At 46.0% G+C, this 22,756-nt stretch overlaps 1 protein-coding gene across 2 annotated transcripts in view; it reads left to right on the top strand.

The window, feature by feature from the left end:
- Nucleotides 1-22,756, top strand: part of TRANK1 (tetratricopeptide repeat and ankyrin repeat containing 1) — a 1,265,441-nt gene that overhangs the window by 426,534 nt on the left and 816,151 nt on the right. For both annotated transcript variants that reach the window (XM_078688288.1, XM_078688286.1), the window contains one exon: nucleotides 6,383-6,521. In XM_078688288.1, coding sequence (XP_078544414.1) covers nucleotides 6,383-6,521 — 139 coding nt within the window. The remainder of the gene's footprint in view (nucleotides 1-6,382; nucleotides 6,522-22,756) is intronic.

Consider the following 22,756-nt stretch of genomic DNA (forward strand, 5'->3'; position numbering starts at 1 on the left):
CTTCTCATGCCCCGCCTTCGGGCTCGGCAAAGAAGCGTAATAAGGCTTTAGGCGGCTCGAGCTCGAGCCAGCCTCACCCCGGTGCCGGCACACACCTAGCGGCACCGAAAAAGAAGCCATCTTCTTCCTCCACGCCAGCTGCTTCCACATCCAAGCACTCTGCGCTGAAGACTGGCACCGGCTCCTCGATGACAAAACCACACTCGGAGCCGAGCAAAAAAGCCTACGGAACCAAAGATCTCTGCACCTAAGGATCCACCTCCCACAGAGGAACTATTTCATCCAGATCCTACACAAAAGACTCTTGTAAAGGACCCCAAAACTGGTCGATTTACTCTTAGTTCTAAAAAACGACCATTAGACATGCCTGCGTCGGCTCCCCATCCTAAGAAGAAGGACATTGCAACTTCTCCTCTAAGGATACCTTCTCCTCCTCCACCACCTCCACCTCTTACTCCTTCTTCACCACCTCCTCCCCTACCACATCACTCCCCTACACCATCTCCTACCCCATTAGAAGATGATGATAACTGGGATAACACCTCTGATGACACAGGGGGTGATGCAGATAATGACCACTAGATAATCCTGGTCCTCATGGCTCACCTGACCCTTGGGATGATTATAGCACCCCAGATGTCCCTAACATGCCACAGGATGACCTATACCCCTCCAGGCCTTCCCCACCAGAGGACACTATGGGTTTTAACCAGCTCGTCCATAGGGCTGACCAATACCATGGGGTTGACATGCATACCGATCCAGTAGAGGAAGATTTCCTTATGGACAACTTTGACACCACACAAAGGTCTACCACAGCTTTACCCATGCTTAAAGAGGTAATTAAGCATGCACCAGAAGTCTTCAAAACCCAGTTAGGGCTCGAATGATCAACCCCTGAATCGAGAAAATATATAAGGCTGCCCCCTCAGATCCAGCCTACATTAAAGGGCCTGTACCACTAGACTCTCTTGTAGTCTTCAACGCATGCAAGAGAGCCAATTCCCAAACATCAGGTGAGGCTCCCCCACTAGATAAAGAGTCTAAGCTCCTTGATGCCTCAGGCAAAAGAACAGCGATACAGGCCGCAAACATATGGTGTATTGCCAATACTCAAGCACTACTAGCAAGATATGACTGGGCACATTATGATGAGTTAGAATCCATAATGCAGCACCTTCCAGACAAGTACAAAAATAGGGCCAATGACACAATGACCTAATACACGAGGTTAAAACCATCACTCATACCTCTATTCGTTGTGCCCTAGATGCAGCAGATACTGTGTCACGGGCCATAAACACCAGTGTCCTTTTGCGTAGGCATGCCTGGCTACTTATTTCAGGTTTCAAACCTGAGGTGCAAAGTGCCATACTCAATCAGCCCTTTGATGAGCAACATTTATTTGGGCGTAATGTGGACGTATCCCTTGAAAAGATGAAAAAGGATACGGACACAGCAAAATCTATGGGAGCCTTGCAGTCGCAAGCTCCCAGCTGCTCCTTTCGTCACTCACTATACAGAAGCACCACCAAAGGCTACTCCTCAGATAGTCCCTCTACTTCTTACAAAGCACCTACACAATCCACTTATAATAGGGGCTACAACAAAGGCAGAGGCAAAACGAACAACTCCCGCTCTGCCTCCACCCCTGCCCAATGACTTCCCCCACCACATTCTACTCCAGTTGCGGGAAGACTACAACAATTCCTTCCAGTCTGGACCAACATCACATCAGACAGGTGGGTGCAACAAATAATTCAATCAGGTTACTGTCTCGAACTAACATCTACCCCCCCAAACATACCACCCAAACAGCACTCAATGTCGCAAGAACACTTGCTTCTGCTAAGGCAGGAGGTAATATCCCTCCGACAAAAAAGTGCAATAGAACTAGTTACACCACATCAACGAAACAAGGGAGTTTACTCCCTATACTTTCTTATCCCAAAAAAGGACGGCTCTCTAAGGCCTATTCTAGACCTCAGGCCACTAAACCTGTACATACAGTCGGACCACTTCCATATGGTCACACTCCAGCAGGTCCTTACTCTCCTTGTACAAAACGACTTCCTTGCCACTATAGATGTCAAAGATGCCTATTTTCACATTCCTATTCACACAGCTCACAGAAAGTATCTCAGATTTGTACTAGACGGTCAGCACTATCAATTCAAGGTACTCCCATTCGGAGTCACAACAGCACCAAGAGTGTTTACCAAGTGCCTAGCAGTAGTAGCAGCACACTTAAGAAGACAGCACATTCACGCCTTCCCATATCTCGACGACTGGCTCATAAAGGCTAGCTCATATACCACCCTCCAACTACTCCACGACTTGGGGTTCACAGTAAACCACACCAAGTCCCATCTGCAACGATCCCATGTACAACAATATCTTGGTGCCACAATAAACACCTCAACAGCGCTAGCTTATCCCTCTCCTGCCAGGATAACAAACATGCAATCTCTTCTAACTAAATTCCATCCGCAACACTCTCTTCCAGCTCGAGTGTTCACGCAACTCATAGGAATGATGGCCTCTTGCATATTCATAGTGCCTCATGCAAGACTACAGATGCCTCCTCTTCAGGATTGCTTAGCACAACAATGGAACCAGGCTCAAGGCCAATTAACAGACCTAGTGTAGGTAGACGGTCAAACTCACCGCTCTCTGCAATGGTGGAACACCAAAAACCTTTCCAAAGGACGACCGTTACTAGAGCCAGTTCCTCAAATAGTCATGACAGCGGACGCATCGCTCTCCGGCTGGGGAGCTCACCTACTGCAGTACACCATGCAGGGCAGGTGGACACCGCAAAAAAAGTTACTCCACATCAACCATCTAGAGTTACTGGCCATATTTCTAGCCCTAAAAGCATTCCAAAAGTAGATATTGAGCAAAGCTGTCTTGGTCCGCACAGACAATATGACAGCTATGTACTACATAAACAAACAAGGAGGGACACACTATCTGCTACTCTCTGTTAGCACAGCAGATAGGGAGATGGGCTATACCTCTAAACATCTTCCTCTTAGCCCAACCTTTTCGTAAAACTAAACCACTTTTTGTGTCCTTTTCACAACCACACAAAGGCAACCCCATATCAAAGGCTGGGATAGCTAGGTGGATTGTCAAATGCATACAAATCTGCTACTACAAAGCTAAACGTACGTTATCTGTACCACCTAAAGCCCATTCCACAAGAAAGTTAGCGGCTTCAATGGCATTTTTAGGGAACATTCCCTTAGATGACATCTGCAAAGCAGCTACATGGTCTACACCACACACATTCACAAAACACTAATGTGTAGATGTGCAAACTAAACAACAAGCTACTGTGGGCCAGGCTGTACTCAAAACACTGTTTCAAACTACTGCAACAGATACGGGTGGTCGCCGCTAAGAGTGGGTACTGCTATACAATCTATGCACAGTGTGTAATCTGCAGCTCAAATGCCTCGAACGGAAAATGCTACTTACAAGTATGCATCTGTTCTTGGCATGTAGAGCTGCAGAGTTGCACACGCCCACCCGCCTCCCCGGCTACCTTTATCTGTTCCAGTATTATCTTGTTCAGATACAGCTTACATGGACATCCTTCCTTTTTCAAAGCTCCATCATTTTCCTAATGGCAAACAACAATCTAGGGATGAAGCCGATGCCCATGCGTAATGTGATCCAAAGGAGGAGTCACCTATCCCGTGACTTCCAAGGACTTTCCAGAACAAAAACAACTGCAAACATCCGGGCCCAACACTAGGTGGCCCAACACTAGGTGGCGATCTATGCACAGTGTGTCACTCTGCAGCTCTACATGCCAAGAACAGATGCATTCTGGTAAGTAGCATTTTCCTTTCCTAGTTTGCATTTGCATTGTGGTCTTGGGAATCATTCCCTTTGCACTAAGAGCTGTAGCAATCCTCTATTCCTAGGTGTTTTGCCGCTTTTGAAGTCTGTCTCTACTTCAGTAATTCAGGAGCTGCACTGTAAAGTTGTGTTCACCATCTCTGAAGATGAAACTTTCACACCCCATTCTGACGCGATTTGTGTGGTTTTGGTCTCCTACCAACTAGAGACCTACTCCCACTGACTGCAGTCCCTTAGCGTTTGTACTAAGTAAGCAAATAATTACAGTGCAAGAAAGACCACAGAACTACCATCTCACCATTAATGAAGAGTAAAATAATAAGCCTGGCCAAAAGCTCCAACAGAAGCAGGGATAACACTCTTGGCTGCCTGACTTGACCAGTTCTATTGAGGGTATCCTTGTCCAAAGTTTCTAGTCGAAGGCTGAAAAGTGTGGCCCGGTCTCTTTCCCTGACGTACAAGACCTTGAATAATAATGCAACGGATGGGACTGGGGAAACTTAGGGCAGCTTGGGAACAGGATGTGGGTGAGATCGACCGGGTGGACTGGGAAGCAGCGCTAATGCACCACAGGGTGGTGGCAATAAAGTCATGGCTAAGACTCATCCAATACAAAATACTACATAGGGCTTACTACAATAGAGTCAGGCTGCATCGTATGGGACGGGCCGGTGATTCTTGCTGTCTTAGGTGTAGACACCCACAGGGGGACTTTTATCATATTCTATGGGAGTGCCCTGTTATAAGCACTGACTGTACACAGATACTAGGAGAGCTAAGGGGAGGTGCTGGAGACTGAGCTTACCATGGAACCTAAGTTTGTCCTGCTAGGAATCTCTAATGATGTGGACCTGAGCCGCCCGCACCTGATTTTTACCATGCTGGCCCTGGTGGTGGCGAAGAGAGATGTAGCAAGGGGGTGGGGAGCGCAGTCACGGCCAAAGGTGGAGGAATGGAGGCGGGGTATGGATCTGTAAATGGCTGCGGAAAGGGTCACCTAGAAGGCAAGGGTCTGTCCCAGAAAATTCCGACGAGTATGGGGAAAGTGGAGAAGCTACCATGGCCTGGATGGGGGGCTGGGCCCTGACTGGTGCACTATGGGCCCTGCTGGCGGGGGCGAGGTTCAGGGGTGTAGAGAGGTGGCCCGGAACCCTGGACTCACAAGGGGTCGAAGACTATTTAATGAATCATACGAACAGCTGTACGGGGGCGGAGGCAGGGTCCTGAGATGCTATGAATCCTGGTATTGTTATTATGATGGGGGTGAGTGGGGGGTTGGGGGAGCACAGAGGATTGTGGTTCTTCGCTGGTAACGTGCCAAATGTGTTTATGTTGGTTAAAGATGCACAAAAAAAAATGTGGCCCGGTCCATGCACCCAAACCTCAATCAAGCAGGTGTTCATTTTTCCATGGTAACTTGACTTTTCTTGCGAATATGTATACTGCGCCAAAATGTCAACTTGAAGAATAGGTGTGTTTGGCTCTGACATTGTTGGCTGTTATAATATGGACCTAGCTCCAAATAGGAGTGAAGTACTTTGCAGACATCCTTTTTATTGTGGTGAGTTCTGCAACAAAAATCAGAGCTGTGTGGGGCAAGACAGGATTATTGTAACTGTGATACTTTGAAGGGTGGTGACACCATAGCTTAGCATACTTCGGAGCTGAATAGGGCACTTATATACCGCACACTGTCCATTTGCATTTTTTATTGTAAGTAATGTGAGACATAGAGAGCTATGGATTCACTTTTTTTCCCAAGGACCTAACTAAGACTAAATTCCAGGTTGCAAAGTTCCACAGTTCCACAGTCCACAATATAGCCCACATAGATCACATATATTACCTTTATAGTATAAAACATATGCACATTTTGCAATAAGTCATAAACAGAAATTGGAGCATTTAGAACATCACAGAGCTTTTCACAGATGTGTGCTTATATAAAGTAGGCTTTAATAGGGCCCAATAACATAGATACAGTCCTTTCATTCCCTTCTGAGTATTCAATCTAAAATATAGTTTAGTTTTCAGCAAAGTAATATCTTTGCATTTAAATAGCTAATTTCAATGTTCACTTAGGTGATCTGATGTCTTGGCTTTACAATTTCATTAAAGCTCTCCAGAGGCACTTGACCTTGTAGGTGGTGCTCAATTTGAATACAAATGGTAAAATACCCAAATATCTGTTGTCGCAAGAGTGCAACCCTTCGTTGCAGACCCCTGGCTCTTGAACCAAAATTTCCCAAGACAAATTGTTGCACCCACAGCAACACTGAGCTTTTCACAGGTATATGTTTTGGTTGCTGCAACAGGTACTTAAGATTTTGCTATAGTATTCTCTAGTTCAATGTAATGGTTTTAAATGTATGATCATCTGTAATGTAATTTACTATAATATTAATATTTGGTCAAGGTAGGTGAGGTCAAACTGGGCCACAAAAGATACATTGACAAGCATTTTGCATACCCAACCATTTTTGTGACATTTATGTTTTTTGTTCATTGCCAGAAATATGTTGACTTGGGGCAGTATGAGAGAATGGAAGGCGTTCCATCACTAGTACAATGGCTGATTTGCATTGGTGCTGATGCGGAGAGCATCGGGCCAGATCCTCTTCATTCCATCATGAGACTTTGCATCAAAGCAAGTAAGTGTGATACAGCAAAACATTCAGATGCAGTCTTGTATAGACGACTAGGCAAAAGTATTATAACCAAGCCTGGTTAAGCTTTGGTAGGCAGTTAAACTACACTTTGCGGAGTTCGGTCACCTGCAACTAAAGTGTTTATTATCTGTGAATACATTCTTCCACAAATATTTGGGCTCCTAGTTGGAAATTTGTGCAGACCCATGTATCCAGAAGAATGCAGACAAGCAATAAAAACCTCATTTCTGCCTTCAATGAAGTTCAAGCCTAAAGACCTATCTGTTTTACTTAAGCATTATTCAAAACGTATGACTGCATGCTAAATTCAGTCTCAGTCATCCCTCTCCTCAGGGACCACTTCTACCTCATATAACCTTTCAACAGTTTTGACTCATACTTGCCATTCTAGATAGAGCAGCGTCTGAATCTAATGTGCCCTTTCCTACATTCCAACCCTCTTTTGCAGCCTTACCTCCTTTAGCACAACATACCATTGTGAAATCCTCCCTATATTTAAAATCATGTTACTTCTTTAATCATTTATGACCTCTAGCACTCTGACTCTCAAATGCGTGTTTTTTTCACAAACCATGGAATGCTGGCCACTAACTGGCCTCCTCAATAGCTTTTTCTTCAAAAACTTACTTTATCACCCTTAATCTTGTTTAGCTGCCATTCATTCTCTAACAAGCCACTTCTTTTAATTGTATCGCCTTTGCACTTCACTTTTGGCGTACATCTGTACTCCCCTTTCTTGACCTGTTTTGTACTTTCTAACTCTGTCGACCACACAGTCTTATTCAATGCTCCAGCCTTGCTTGGCTTGGAGGGCAGCTCTTTAATGGTTTTTCTCATAGCACTTTCAGTGCTCCTTTTCATCTTCTTTCTCCTCGGATCAGTTGTCATTCACCTTTCTCAATGTGGGTGAATCGCCAGCTTCTGTCCAGGGCACTTTGTGCGTCTTGCTCTATATCTCTTCTCTAGTGCTAGCTATGCTTAATTTCACGTTGTCCTCTCTTTTCATTTACTCCCTTTCTGCTATTTGCTAACAGATGGCAATATATTCCCATATGTTTCGCTCATCTTTTCATTTCTAGTTACGTCTAAATCTGCTCATATTCTCCAATTATTTCTTTCTTTCCTTATATCTTCAACTGTTCCCCCATGTGACAGACGTTTGGGAGGCTATTTGAGTCGAGGATGCACCAAGGCTCCATTATGTTTACAGTGAGCACAGCTGTTGGATTCCTACACATCATTGAAGTTTGACCCTTATCGCCTCTTCCATACCCCAAGTAACTCACTGATAAACTTGTCATGCAAAAGTGATAAATGGAATGCTTATGAACGTTTCAGCCATTGCAATCGTTTGAGGTCATATCCCAGTCTATTTTCTTTTTTACCCACTATTGTTTTATCTGACTAAGACCAGCCCTATGCAATTCAGCATTGATTAAGCTTCAATAAGAACAGACCCCCTTGAACTGCCAGGCCAGTTTCCTTCAGAACAAATACTTGAGCAGTCCAGGCTAGTTGAATTTCTCACTATGCCACTTAAGATCGAGAGTAGCTCTATGCAACTTATTTCTAGTTCTGCTCCATTAGGAACAGTCCAGCCCGAACCACCAGGTGGCATCCCTTCTGAACTGTTGATTACTGCAATTGGTTGCTTTTGGGTTTTTGGAAGTAGAATTATCTCCCTCCTTATCGACAAAGTTACCAACTTTGCAAAATTGGTACAATTTAATCTCCCACGCTACCAATACTTCTCCACGACGGACAACAATAAGGCTGGCTTTCTGCTAACCACAAAGCCCTGTTCAAATTTCTAGCATTGGTTTTTAAGGACATTAATGTGTTACCCTCCCTTATTACTACTAATTTTCATCTTGTAACTGTATTAAATCCTGCCCCGTTCGCCATCCTGTTTCTTACAACTCTGATTTCGGATTGCTACTTCTAATTGCAGATTCTTCACCTCTAGACTATGCCTCGGGGACCAGGCTGGATCTGGAAGTTTTTACAACAGTGCTCCTGCATGTGTCTAGATGGCACCATGCATCACCGTGTTTGCCTTGATTTACCCTGGATGTATTGGAGTGGAGTGGCATATAAGTGCCACCCCTGTGTGTCAACTTCCTTTCCATTCTTTTGGCACTTTCGAGCATGGATCTGGAGCTCTGTTCCCTTTTTTATTGTTTGACGATTTTCTCAACATTAAGTTCCATTGTGCAAGGTAAAGTTGTCCCTACCTAAACTACAGCTTTCAAGCGCATAAGAGGTGTGCCTTTGTTTTTGGAGCTCCAAGTCATGCGAATAATGTGCCCTCATGCACCTGAAAGTGATCCCTGCTGTTGAAGTGAAGATGTATGCCGCTCAGCATCAAAGGAAGTCACAGCCCTCAGTCTCTAAGTTGACTGTGCTGACCCATTCCTGCTTTGAGGTGCCCCTTCAGCAGGCCTTATTCGCGATCTAATCTGAAGAAGCATAAGAAGTCAACTCAAAACTTGATCCTATCTCACCACTCTGGCTAAAGAGACGTTGCAAGTGTGTCAACTTTTTTGCCAGTCTACGGATTCCTTCTCGTGTTTCTTTGGGGCCAAAGGATCCACAGGGAAAACTTGAGTGTCACTACGCATACCCATGTACATTTACATTTTTGGATAATACCACATGTGACGTTCTTATACCCTTAGGAACATTTTCTAAATATTGTTGAGTGTAGGATCCGCAGGGACCTACATTCTGGTTACCACCACCTGGTCCTCCCTCAGTGTCATCTGAGCCCTTTGAACCTATCTCGGGGTCCGTAACAACTCTGCTGCCAACTTCAAGACCTGTGTTGGCACCTGTTTTGTCGAAGCAGGTACTGATTTTGCCACCTATATGGTTCTGATTCTGACCCTGAGCCAAACCAGTCTCGTGCCTGACCAAGGTCACACTCCGACTCCAATCAAGGGCACCTGGTCCCTGTGCAGTCTGGCTCAAATAATGCACTCCCTCTTCCGGAAAGTCATCTGAAGAGGCTCCATCATCTTTTTGGTTCTGATTCTGGCCATAGTTTGCCACCACCTGGAGAGGACAATGGTGTTGATGGGGATGATATACCCCTAAATCATGGTGACCGTTTGTACATGTACATACAGGAGGCCAGTGGACATGATTCTTCCCTTTATACAGGGTTAATTTCGGTCCTGGTACCTCCAATGGCTGTTGCAATTAGACGAACAGCTGAGGTCCTGCACATGCAGCTTCCTTCTGTTTAAGTCAAGGCAAATGTCCTTACTGTGGTTCTCTTCCAGGGGATCCTCATCAATGGTCATAAGCACTAGAATATTCCCGCCCATGCGCAGGACCCCGGAAACACAATCATATATGTGCCCCACATATATGTATCTCTATATATATATATATATATATATATATATATATATATATATATATATATATATATATATATATATATATATATATATATATATATATATATATATATATATATATATATATATATATATATACATGTGTATATATATATGAAAATAAGCAACTGCAGCCTTATACACACCAGACCTGAATAATGCTGTAAGGACTTCCCATTATATCATAAAACATACATTAGAAACAGGGAAAAACAACAGCAAAACATGTTTTGAAACTGTTTTAATGCTTAGCAGTCAGCAGAAAACTCACATAGGACTGAAAGCATATACAGCTCCCAGGCTGCATTGCAAAAACACAGTCTAAAAAGACTGAAAAGCTAACTCATAGCAACATAGAGATAAACTGTCACCGTGCCTTTAAGGCAGTCATGACCCCCTGCTTCCCATCATGCCTCAGGGGTGACAGTTAGGTCAGTTGTTCTTTCCGGCTCCTTCAGGAAGGATCCTGGTTACACAGCTCCACTTCTTTCTGATTTTAGTCAGAAACAATTTTTACTTTTTTTAGAAATCTTAACTTACTTCGAAGTCTTCCACCTTCTGAAGTAAAGTCCTGTCTTTTTTGACAGCTTTGGGCATTTTTTTCCACTCAAAATGCCATCTCTTTTTGACCCCTGCCCTTCTTGTGGTAAAAAGAAGGTCAGGTTAGACTCTCATGAGGTCTGTATCCTTTGCTTGCCTAAAGACCATGACCCTAAGACCTGTCCTCATTGCCAGACCCTGTCCAAAAGGACTTTAAAGGACAGAGAAAGAATTTGTCTTTATGGGCTGTCAGAAAAATCTTCAAGAGGCAGATCTCCCGTGAAGAAGGTTCCAAGAGGTCTAGATCTCCTTCAAGAAGCAATATCCCTCGCCCTTCTGCCTCAGCCTTGGCGCTGAAAAATCCACCACCGGTAGGTCATTTATCTAAGAAAAGGCCATCGACGGCGGGCTCGCTGTCGAGAAGACATCGACATTCAGGTACGTTGTCGTGATCCACCACCATCGTCAACCCGGCGACGAGTAACAGAATCCCTCTGCCATCGTCATCTCAGCGACGATCGGCGTCGAGGAGCATCACCCCTCCGCCGCCGTCAACCCGGCAACGATCGGCGTCGAGTAACAGAAGCCCTCCGTCGTAGTCAACCCGGCCACGATCGGCGTTGAGGACTAGGAGCCCTCCGCCGTCGTCAGCACTACATTCGGCGTTGAGGGCAGGTTCCACTCCGTCGTCGTCAGTCCAGAGACGATCGGCGTCGAGGTGCAGGAGTCCTCTGCCATCGCCAATCTGGCGACGATCGGCGTCGAGGATGGGAACCCCCCTGCCATTGTCTCAACGACGATCGGCGTCGAGGATCGACACCTCTCCGCCGTCGTCTCGATGACTATCGACGTCGAGGAAGAAGAGCCCTCCGCCGTCGTCATCAAGGCGACGTTCGGCGTCTAGGAGCAGAGCCCCTTCATCAGGATCTGCTCGGCGGCGATAGCCGTCGAGTCGACGTTCAACGTCGAGAGGAAGGGAGGTCCAGACGTTGTCTGCAAGGAATCCAACGTCAAGGAATAAGGAAGCATCGAGACTGGTTCCTACATCAGACCGGAGATTGACGTCGAGGAGAAGGTCCGGTTCGACGTCGAGAGGCGCACGCCCGACATCAAGGCCTACCTCAGTGAGGTCTAGAGAAGGATCGTGGTTCTGGTAACAGAATCTGCCTCATGTCATTCTTCCTCTCATTCCTCCAGACGTCCTTCTACGAGGTCAGCCTCTCCAGAATCCAGCAGACCTGCTCATAAGTCTCCACCACAGCACAGGGAGGATTTCCCTGCTGTGCACCTGTCTCCGAGATGGCTCCTCCCCCTGCATCACTGGAACAAGGATACTGGGGCGACCCAGCGGATGCAAGAATATACCAGTCTCATCCATAGGTCACCTCTACAAATCTTGGTACAGGAGGTGGACAGATCGCATTCTCCCAGACGTGAGGAACACACGGGCACGTTGCGGGAACACAGACCTAGTTCCCATCGTAGAAGGAGAAGGACACCGTCGTGGTCGTCTTTTTCCACAAGATCATCGAAGAGGGATTATTCGCCTACCCTATTGGACAGCCCTGTATCAAGGGTGTCTCAGATAGATGACATCAACACCTACAATGATGTGCTTCAGAGAGGTGCTCAGAAGCTCAACATCGAAATGTCTTTCCCTCAGGTGGCGACAACGGTGATCTTTGAAACGCTGCATCAGAGGGCAGCGTCTCGTCCATTGCTTCCCTTGGTTCCTGGACTTCTGGAACCCGTGATGGACATCTTCCTGACGCCAGCTACGATCAAGGCCGCAATGGCTCGCATCCAAAAGAAATACAAGCCGGCTTCCTCAGACCCTGTCTTCTTGAAGACAGATCCGCCTGCGGACTCAGTGATCATTGCGGCAGCGCGGAAAATTTACGATGTGGCTGCGTCTTGATCGGTCCCCCCCGATAAGGAAAGCAGGTCCCACGACTCTTGGGGACGTAAGGTTTGCAGCTCGGCGGCTTTGTCACTGAAAGTCTCCACTGCGGCAGTCTTGTTAGGCCGATATGACAGGGCCTTGTGGGACTCCCTGGACCGCTTCAGACAGAAGCTCCCAAAAGAGGATCAGAAGGATTTCGAGGAAATCATCACTGAGGGTTCACTTGTTGCCAACCAAGTGATCAGCACGGCAGCGGATGGCGCTACTTTATCGGTGCATTCTTATGCCCATGGGGTTTGCACCAGAAGGTCCTCCTGGTTGAGACTGACCGCACTCAAGCCTGATGCTCAACAAAGAATCCTAAATCTCCCATTTTCTGGCTCATCTCTGTTTGGCACCCATACAGGTGAGGAAATGGGCAGGATGAAGGCGGAACTCGATACCCTCAAATCCGTGGATTTGGAGAAAAAGAAGTTCAAAAAGCGACACAGGCCCAACCAGCGCAAGGGATACCAACAGAGGGTTCAAACCCCTCAATGGTCCCAGGGGATAAATCAGGGCAAGTCGCAATACCAGGGCTGTAAATCGAACAGAGGTAGAGGTGGTCACCAGCAGCAGTCCTCTACCACGGCCAGATCGGCAGGGAAGCAATGAGCAGTGGCTTCCTCTTGCTCCGTTGCCCACTCCAGTGGGAGGAAGTGCTTCACATCATCTGGCAGAGTGGTGCAGCATCACAAAAGATCGTTGGGTGCTCAATATACTGCGCAATGGATACGCACTATGTTTTTGTGTGCTTCCAAAGGACATTCCTCCAAAAAGATCTGGTCCTCACCACCTAAAGTTGCTCCGGCAGGAAGTGGCAGCCCTTCTACGAAAAAAGTCCATAGAAGAGGTTCCTTCCGCACAGCGAGGGAAGGGAGTCTACTGCAGGTACTTTCTGGTGCCCAAAAGAGACCAGGAGCACAAGTTCAGACCTACCCTGGACCTTCGCCTGCTGAACAGAGTCATCGTGAAGGAGAAGTTTCGCATGTTGGCCCTTCACCAAATATGTCCACATCTGCAAATGGGAGATTGGATGTGTTCGGTGAACCTCCAAGATGCGTACTTCCATATATCCATTGCTCCACGTCATCGCAAGTATCTGCGGTTTGTGGTCGGTCACAGACATTTCCAGTACAAGGTCTTACCCTTCGGGCTCAAGTCTGCTCCACGTGTCTTTACCAAGTGCATGATAGTGGTAGGGGCCGCCCTACACAGAAGAGGTCTGTTCGTCTACCCTTACTTAGACGATTGGCTCCTCAAAGGACTATCTCCTCAGCAAGTGAGGAGCGACTTCCAAGCCTGTCTACAGCAACTGCACGATCTGGGCCTTCATGTCAACATGGAAAAGTCCGTAGAACAGCCCACCCAGACGATCCACTATCTGGGATCGACTCTGGATACAAACAAAGGAAGAGCGTTTCCTTCGGGGGAGAGACTTTCTTCAGTGTAGCAGAAGTGCAAGGTTCTACTCCAGACAGAACGCCCAGCAGTCCGGCAAGTTGCATCTCTGCTGGGGTCAATGGCCTCCTGTATATTTCTCATCCCCAACGCTGGGCTGAGAATGCGACCGTTGCAGCAAGACCTAGAAGACAAATGGGACCAAGCAACGGGTCGCTGGGAAGATCGGATTGTGCTCTTCCAAGCAGCGAAATCCTCCATCAAGTGGTGGACTCGGCCGCAGAATCTGTTGGTGGGAGTCCCTTTCCATCAATCAGTTCCAGTGCAATCGTTGGTAACGGATGCATCTCTGCAGTAATGGGGGGCACACATGGGGTGCCTTCAAATGCAGGGCCGGTGGTCCACGAAGGAACAGTCCTACCACATAAACGTGCTGGAGCTACGAGCAGTCCATCTTGCTCTGAAAGCTTTTTTACCGTCAATCAAGTCCAACTGGATCCTGGTCTAAACAGACAACACAACCACCATGCCAGCTGGACCAAGCAAAAAACAGGCCAAGAAAACTGTTCGAACTAATCAAGACCCAAACAAAGGCACAACCCTTACAATCAAATAGCACAACAAGCGACTCCCCACACTGTGAAGACTTCTCTGCTTTCTTTAAGCTAAAGACTGACAACATAAGAAATGACCTCATCATGGATGTAAGCCGATTCCCCAACCACACCAGAATGGCTAACACTCAACCCAAAAACATGGCATCTTGGCTGTACTTCGATACCTACTCGGAAGAAACAATACACAATCTGCTCTGCACCTTGAAGCCCTCTAATCACCTCACAGACCCTCTACCTGCTAATGCTGTAAAAGACTTCATCCCCTTGCTCCTCCCTCTCTGGACCAAAATCATCAACTGCTCCCTGCAACAAGGCCTCATTCCAGACTCCCTCAAGGTGGGGCAAGTCACGCCTATACTCAAGAAACCTACAGCTGATCCGTCTGACCTAAACAATTACCGGCCCATCACCAATATCCCCACCCTGGCCAAACTGCTGGAGAAATGTGTCCAACTCCAACTAACAAGACACATTGACCAATTTGACCTCCTCCACTCTCATCAATCAGGCTTCCGAGCGAAACATAGTACGGAAACAGCTATGACACACATAATTGATGACGCCCTCCAAATTCTTGATCGCAATGAGTCCTTCCTCCTCATCCTTCTTGACCTCTCGTCAGCATTTGACACGGTCAAACATGAGAACTTGCTGGAGCTGCTAAGCACTAGAATGGGACTATCGGGGACGGTTCTCAAATGGTTTTCGTCCTTCCTTCACAACCGGTCTCAGAAGTTCAAGATCGACAATGTGCTATCTTCACCTGTGCCTGCAGATCTAGGTGTTCCACAAGGATCCTCCCTCTCCCCCACATTGTTCAACCTCGTCATGGAACCGCTCGCCACCTTGCTCCAAGCTTCTAATGTCCAATTTCATATGTACGCCGACGACACACAACTATACCTAAAGCTTCAATCCCCGGAAGATATCAAACTTCTGAATTCCACGCTTATTAACACTCAATCTTGGCTAGCCGATAATCACCTCAAACTAAATGCTCTGAAAACTGAGTTCCTTCTCATCTCACCCCCGGCGAAAATTTCAACCACCCAAACATGGCTCAACAACCTAACAGCACTCAATGTCCAACCCACCATCGTGGACTCAGCGAAATCCCTAGGCATCACACGATGCCAAGCTCAACATGCAGCAGCACGTCAGAAAAGCCACAAAATCAGCTAATTTCCAAATCAACACACTGAGGAAAATTAAACCCTTCCTCCCTGCTGAAGACTTCCAAACTGCTGTACAAGCGTTAGTCATCCCTCGAATAGACTACGGAATTGTGGCCCTCAGCGGACTCCCGCTATCCACAACAGCACCCTTAAGAGCCTCCCTGAACGCTGCCGCAAGACTCATTACTGGCTCAAGAAAACATTCGCATATTTCCCCAGACTTAAAGTCCCTAAAATGGCTGCCTTTTGAAGCCAGAATACAACTAAAAATTGCAGTTATGACACACGCAGCAGTGCACCACAATGCACCCAACTACCTCGCTCAAAAGTTGTCTATATCAGGAGGTTCGAGATCCAATAGAAGCTCAAAAAATCTACTCCTGAAACCCCGTAGATTCCGGAAAGAGAAAACTTACAAGCGCTCCTTCTCAGGAATGGCACCCAGGATCTGGAATGCGCTCCCTCCTGAAACCAGGCGTATCTCCTCCACTGCACTCTTCAAGAAAGAGGTGAAAACCATCCTTCTGGCCAAGATCTCCTGAACGTTATAGGTGTTGGATCAGAGGCTCTGCATTGCTCTGTGTCAATGCTCACCTTGTCCTTTGGCACTATACCTCTACTTGAGGGAGACACTACTACGCTACTTTCTTACTACCAACCAATATATGATACACGTTGGGTCACTGATTCACCCTCCCGGTGCCCCCACTCAGTGCACTCTCTATACTAAAACACTGTTATAAGCCTTCCACACACCCAAAGTGTACCTGAACACCTCTGTAGTGGGATCAATGACTTGTGCCGTCTTATATTACTTGTTTACCTGACTGTATTTTGATATGTTTTATGTATGTTATTATTATCCTTTCATGTTAGTGACTACTACATTGCTCCCATTACCTCTGTTCATTCCTACTGCCCCTACCCCTTTCATTGTGAAGCGCTCTGATATCTGTAAGGATCTTGTTCGCGCTATATAAAACTTTGAATAAATAAATAAATGTACTATCTAAACAAACAGGGTGGTTCGCCCTCTCTCCCTGGAGGCTCAAGCGATCTGGCACTGGCTTCTGGCTCGAAACCTCACCATAGTGGCAGTGCACCTTCCGGGAGAGCAGAATGTCAAGGCAGACGCACTCAGTCTGCACTTCGAAGATCAGCCAGACTGGGTGCTGCACGACGAGGTGGCAGATAATTTCCATCAGTGGGGTCGTCCATCTATAGATTTGTTTGCAGACTACAAAAACAAAAAATGCCACGCCTTCGCATCCAGATTCCACCGTCCAGGGACAAGGGAGAATGCGCTTTTGATGGATTGGTCAGAGACATTTGGCTACGCCTTTCCTCCTCTGCCTCTGATCCCGAAGGTGGTGTCCAAGCTCATCAGATCCAATATGAAGATGATTCTGATAGCTCCAGACTGGCCACGGCAGTGGTGGTATCCGGACCTTCTTCAATTATCGGTACCCCCCTCACAGGTGGCTGCCGTACAGAGCGGACCTGCTGACCAAGATGGACGGGAAGATTCTCCATCCCAACCTTCCCTCCCTGAACTTGGCAGCATGGCTCCTGAGGTCCTACAATACGGACACTTGAATCTGCCGCAGGACTGCATGCATATTCTGAAAGAGGCTAAGAGGCCTTCCACAAGAGCGGCATACGCGTTCAAGTGGAAGAGGTTCTTCCTGTGGTGTGTAGAAAATAATTTTGACCCTACGAAGCGACAGGAAGATGTCATTCTTCCTTATCTTCTGTATCTAGCTAAAGCGGGTTTGAAATATGCTTCGATAGGGTTCATTTGTCAGCCATTACGGCGTACAGAAAGTCTCCCAGCCAACCTTCCTTTTTCCAAATGCAGGTGGTTAAGGATTTCTTACAGGGGTTGAAGAAGTATATCCCCCGGTTCGAAACCCTTCTCCTCCCTGGGAGTTGAATCTGGTGCTGTCCAATTTAATGGGTCCTCCCTTTGAGCCCATTCACAAGGCCACATTACTGCACCTGACGTGGAAGGCCGCTTTCCTGGTAGCGATAACGACAGCGCGCAGAGTAATTGAAATGCAAGCGCTGTGTGCAAAAGAACCGTATACCATTTTTCACCACAACAGGGTGGTGTTAAGGGCTCACCCTTCCTTTTTGCCTAAGGTTATATCTAATTTTCACATTAATCAGTCCATCTCACTACGTCCTTTTTCCAAACCCTGCGACTCCTGCGTAGAGGTCGCTGCATTCCTTGGACATCAAATGAGAGCTTAAATTCTATCTGGAGGGTACCAAGGGCATAAGGAAATCGGACCAATTGTTTTTGAATTATGGTGCCATGAGAACAGGCTTCCCAGCCTCTAAAAGATCCATTTCAAGATGGATAGTGTCCTGTATAAAATTGGCTTACCAGTTGGCACATAAACCCTTGCTGTTGTCTCCTAAAGCACACTCCATTAGGGGAAAAGCGGCCACAGTAGCCTTCTTGCATGATGTTCCAATGTCAGAAATTTGCAAAGCTGCGACCTGGAGATCGGTTCACACCTTCACAAGGCATTACTGTCTAGAATTCGATTCCAGAGCTGACTCAAGTGGGCCAGGCCTCCTTGAGGAATCTATTTGGATAGTAATCTATCTATCCTGGCTTAGTTATCTGAGCTGATTGGTTAATTTACCTTTGTTTCCTTTGCCCGCAGGTGAATGAGGTGAGGCTCGCTATTCTATTCTAGTGCTTATGACTATTGATGAGGATCCCCTGGAAGAGAAGGATTAGTTATTTACCTGTAATCCTAGTTCTCCTCCAGGGGTATCCTCATCAAAGTCATAAGCAACCCTCCTGCCTCCCCCGGCAAAGGATTATGGTATTTTGAAGGTATTGTCAACTCTTTGTGCCATGGCTTTTTAGTCACCGCAAAGAACAACTGACCTAACTGTCACCCCTGAGGCATGATGGGAAGCTGGGGGTCATGACTGCCTTAAAGGCACAGTGCCAGTTTATCTTTATGTTGCTATGAGTTAGCTTTTCAGTCTTTTTTAGCAATACAGCCTGGGAGCTGTATATGCTTTCAGTCCTATGCGAGAGTTTTCTGCTGACTGCTAAGCATTAAAACTGTTTCAAAATATATTTTGCTGTTGTTTTTCCCTGTTTCTAATGTATGTTTTATGATATAATGGGAAGTCCTTACAGCATTATTCAGCTCTGGTGTGTATAAGGCTGCAGTTGCTTATTTTACATATATATATATATACATGTGTGTATATATATATATATATATATATATATATATATATATATTCAACGCTGGATCCTGACCGCCAAACGTGACGGTGACAACAGGCGCGGACCTCGTCTTCAATCAGAAAGTGTTTAGTTAAATCGTAAACACGAACAAAAGCCACATCACAGGAGTCAATGCCAGCAATCCATTTAATTGCAGTTCAAGTACAAGAGCGAGTGCCCTCCCTGACGCGTTTCGCTCCGCAAGCGGAGCTTGATCACAGGCTGCAGTTGCTTATTTTCATATATATATACATGTGTATATATTACCTACTGGCGGTCGCCAGTAGGTATATATAGTTAGGATTTTTTCTCTATGGGATTTTTGAAAATTCTATGTCTAATAACTTTGGCGTTTGTGGACGGAATTGGCTGAAATTTTCAGGAAAATGGCACATTTTGTTTCTGAGCAGCCCTTGAAAATTTGGGGGGGGTTCGTCAAGGGGGGGCCGAGAAAAAAGGGGGGTCCCAAAACGTGTTTTTAACATTGAGTTTTCCATAGGGCGGTTGGCCTCACTTTTAGCCCGAACGGCTGAATGGATTTGCACGAAACTTGGCAAAATTGTAGGGACTGGTAGCCCGATGTGCCTTTTGTAGGTCTCAATATATGTGCTCCAGTGGATTTTGAGAAATTAACGTTTAAAAAAAGATATATATCTGTAACAGCGGACCGGGCAGCGTCCCAGGACGCGTACTTTTCGCGCAACGGAGCTTTGTGAAGCGAAGCTGATTGGTTCTCTGGCGTCTGTCAACATTCCAAAAAGTCCGTAGCGGCCGCCATCTTGTCTCTCGGTAGGATCGAGAGACAAGAGGAGGCCAAAACAAAGGGGGAAATAACCATAAGGGGGCATAGTAGATCCTGGCTGACCCCCTAGGTTTGATGTGGAGGTTATAAAAGGGCCCCGCGGGGCAAAAAAAATAATAATAATAATAATCGAACGGCTGAATGGATTTGCACGAAACTTGGCAAAATATTAGGGACTGGTAGCCCGATGTGCCTTTGCTAGGTCTCAATATATGTGCTCCAGTGGATTTTGAGAAATTAACGTTCAAAAAAAGATATATATCTGTAACAGCGCTCCGCTTCGCGTAACGGAGGTTTGCGAAGCTGATTGGTCATTCTGTCAGTGGGCTATAGTTGGGCTACATCTGGCTGATATTTGGGCTACATTTGTTTTTTTGTGTGTCTGGCGGCCATCTTTGGGCTACATTGGGCTACATTGCGCTTCATTGGGCTACATTGGGCTACATTTGGGCTCCAACATATATATAGGCCAATGTAGCCCAATATATATTTTTCAAAGTTAATTTTCGTAAAAACCACTGGAGCATATATCTTGAGACATAGCAAAGGCACATCGGGCTACCAGTCCCTACAATTTTGCCAAGTTTCGTGGAAATCCATTCAGCCGTTCGAGCTAAAAGTGAGTCCAACCGCCCTATGGAAATGAAGGAAATGAATGGGTAATTTGTAATTAGCAAATAGCTAATCGCAAACTAGGAATGGTAAAGAATCGCTATTTATTCCTTAAAGTTCGCTATTTAGGAAATGCAAAAAACTTTGATGATACATATGGCGGTTCATCTCTAACAAGATAAGAAGCATAGGGATACATTTATGATGACTGGCGCATCACCAGGGATGTGTTAGTCATTCTGTGCCGCTGTTCCGTCACCTATGGTGTGCTGCATTTACAATGCGGCGCATCATGGGGCAAAAACAGCACAGATGCTTGATGTATCTGTGCCGTAAAGGTGGCGCATTGCTGGAGTTGTATCGCAAGTGTGATGAAGCTCCAGCAAGGGTCGGGGGTGCCCCTGTCGCAGGGTTTCTGTTCTCACACAGAACTGTGGACAGAGGATTGGAACCTCGGCGAATTAGGGTGTCCCAAAACTCACGTTAGTAATCAAAAACTCCTTAGCAAGCTAGGTACAGTGTCACATTGGATATAACAAACTCTCAATGTTTAGACAATCCAGAATATGAACTTATAGTACCTCAGGATACGTGGAACTCATGAACAGTCGGTCGTTATATATTTCTTAGAAACCAGAACATGGAGTTAAGAAGAACACATGTGTATTTGAAATGTTTATTTACTAATGCCGTCTTCTCAGGCGTAGTATCTTAGATAATACAAGTACACATATTATCAGTAGCAAAATTACCAGCATAGTTACTAGTACATAAAAAGCGAATGGTGATAGTATGTTAACATGCTGTAAATGAATAAGAGTTAGCAACACTTATAAGCAGCCGCGGGCCGTGGAGGGAGTTACGGTGAGGCAGGGAGGCGGGGAGGGGGAGAAGCAGGGTGGAGAATACAAGTACACATATTATCAGTAGCAAAATTACCAGCATAGTTACTAGTACATAAAAAGCGAATGGTGACAGTATGTTAACATGCTGTAAATGAATAAGAGTTAGCAACACTTATAAGCAGCCGCGGGCCGTGGAGGGAGTTACGGTGGGGCAGGGAGGCGGGGAGGGGGAGGGGCAGGGTAGAGAGGGCTCCACCCTGCTTCTCCCCCTCCCCGCCTCCCTGCCTCACGGTAACTCCCTCCACGGCCCGCGGCTGCTTATATCTCACCCTCCCTAATACACATATTATATTATTTGCTAAGAAGGTCTCTTTGTGTTGGTTTAGGGCGTGCCCATACTTTAGTGTCTTAGATTTGAAGGAATCACATCAGCATACACCAGCTCTCTCTTCATGTGAACCGCATCAACTGTTGTGTATGTGTGTTCAGCAAAGCAATATAAAACCCGCCTCATGCCCAGAATTGGCAGAAGTTGCACTTATGTTATGAGTATGAAGTCGTGGAGATCAGACCTCATAACAATTCTGTATCGTGTTGTTCTTCAAACTTTAGCACTCGCTGTACAGATATAGTTTAACAAGCAAAGCAGATAGTAGAGCAATAACATATTATTCTCATGTAAACCACGATGAACTACTAGGTGGAAAGCTAAAGCAACAACTAAGTGTCGTGTGCAGAAGTTGCAAAAAAGGAAAAATGGCGTTTAAACCGGTAATGAGCCCATGCTAACTTAACACGGTGTAAAGATATCCAGGACCTAGATGACACCTCCCCATGATCCGGAAACGAACTGAATAAGATAATAGAAGTGCCATCTCATGAGAGCAGATTGCAAGTTTATATGTGGACGGTCCGCAAGGTAAAGCATTAAAAACTAGGAAAATTTAATGCTAAAGAAAAATAAAACAGCCAAGTACTTTATCGAGTCTTAAGCCAATAGGCAAGGTAAATAATAAAAACTTGACAAATAAGTCAATGAATTGTCAATGAAATGCTAGTACTCAGCATATCAAACATGAAAAAGGTCTATGACATAACTGTGTATGCAAAATAAGCTGCAACAGCCTCCAATAGGAAGTCACCGTCTTCATCCGAAAACAGTTCAGCCATCCAATTTAAAAGCGGAAAAGAACATACGTGCTCTCCCAGCACCGGATCCTCTATCACCATCAGAGGACAGCTCGGTGGGTTTTCAAGAAAGCTCTGTTCCAAGAAAGACTGTGCTGCCGCCAATAAATTCCAGGGACCAATTAGTCCATGCATCAATGCCACAGCCATAATCCTTTCGCCAGGACAAACCAACTCGTGAGTAATGATAGGAGTCATCAGCTGATTAAAGTCGACGTCAGGAGAAACCGGTCCGCAGAGACACAAATCAATGGCCCAATCGAAATCACAGGTCAGGCAGTGAAATACAGGCTGGACACAGGTGAAGTAGGAGAATCGAAAAGATAATCCATATGCCGTGCTTAATATCGCCAACGGCATTGTGCCATAATATTCTAGCATGCGATTACGGAACAGTGTCAGCAGCTGCAGGGTGGGAGGTTGCATAGGAGG

Source organism: Lissotriton helveticus, chromosome 4_1, assembly GCF_964261635.1.
Source record: "Lissotriton helveticus chromosome 4_1, aLisHel1.1, whole genome shotgun sequence".
NCBI lineage: Eukaryota > Metazoa > Chordata > Amphibia > Caudata > Salamandridae > Lissotriton > Lissotriton helveticus.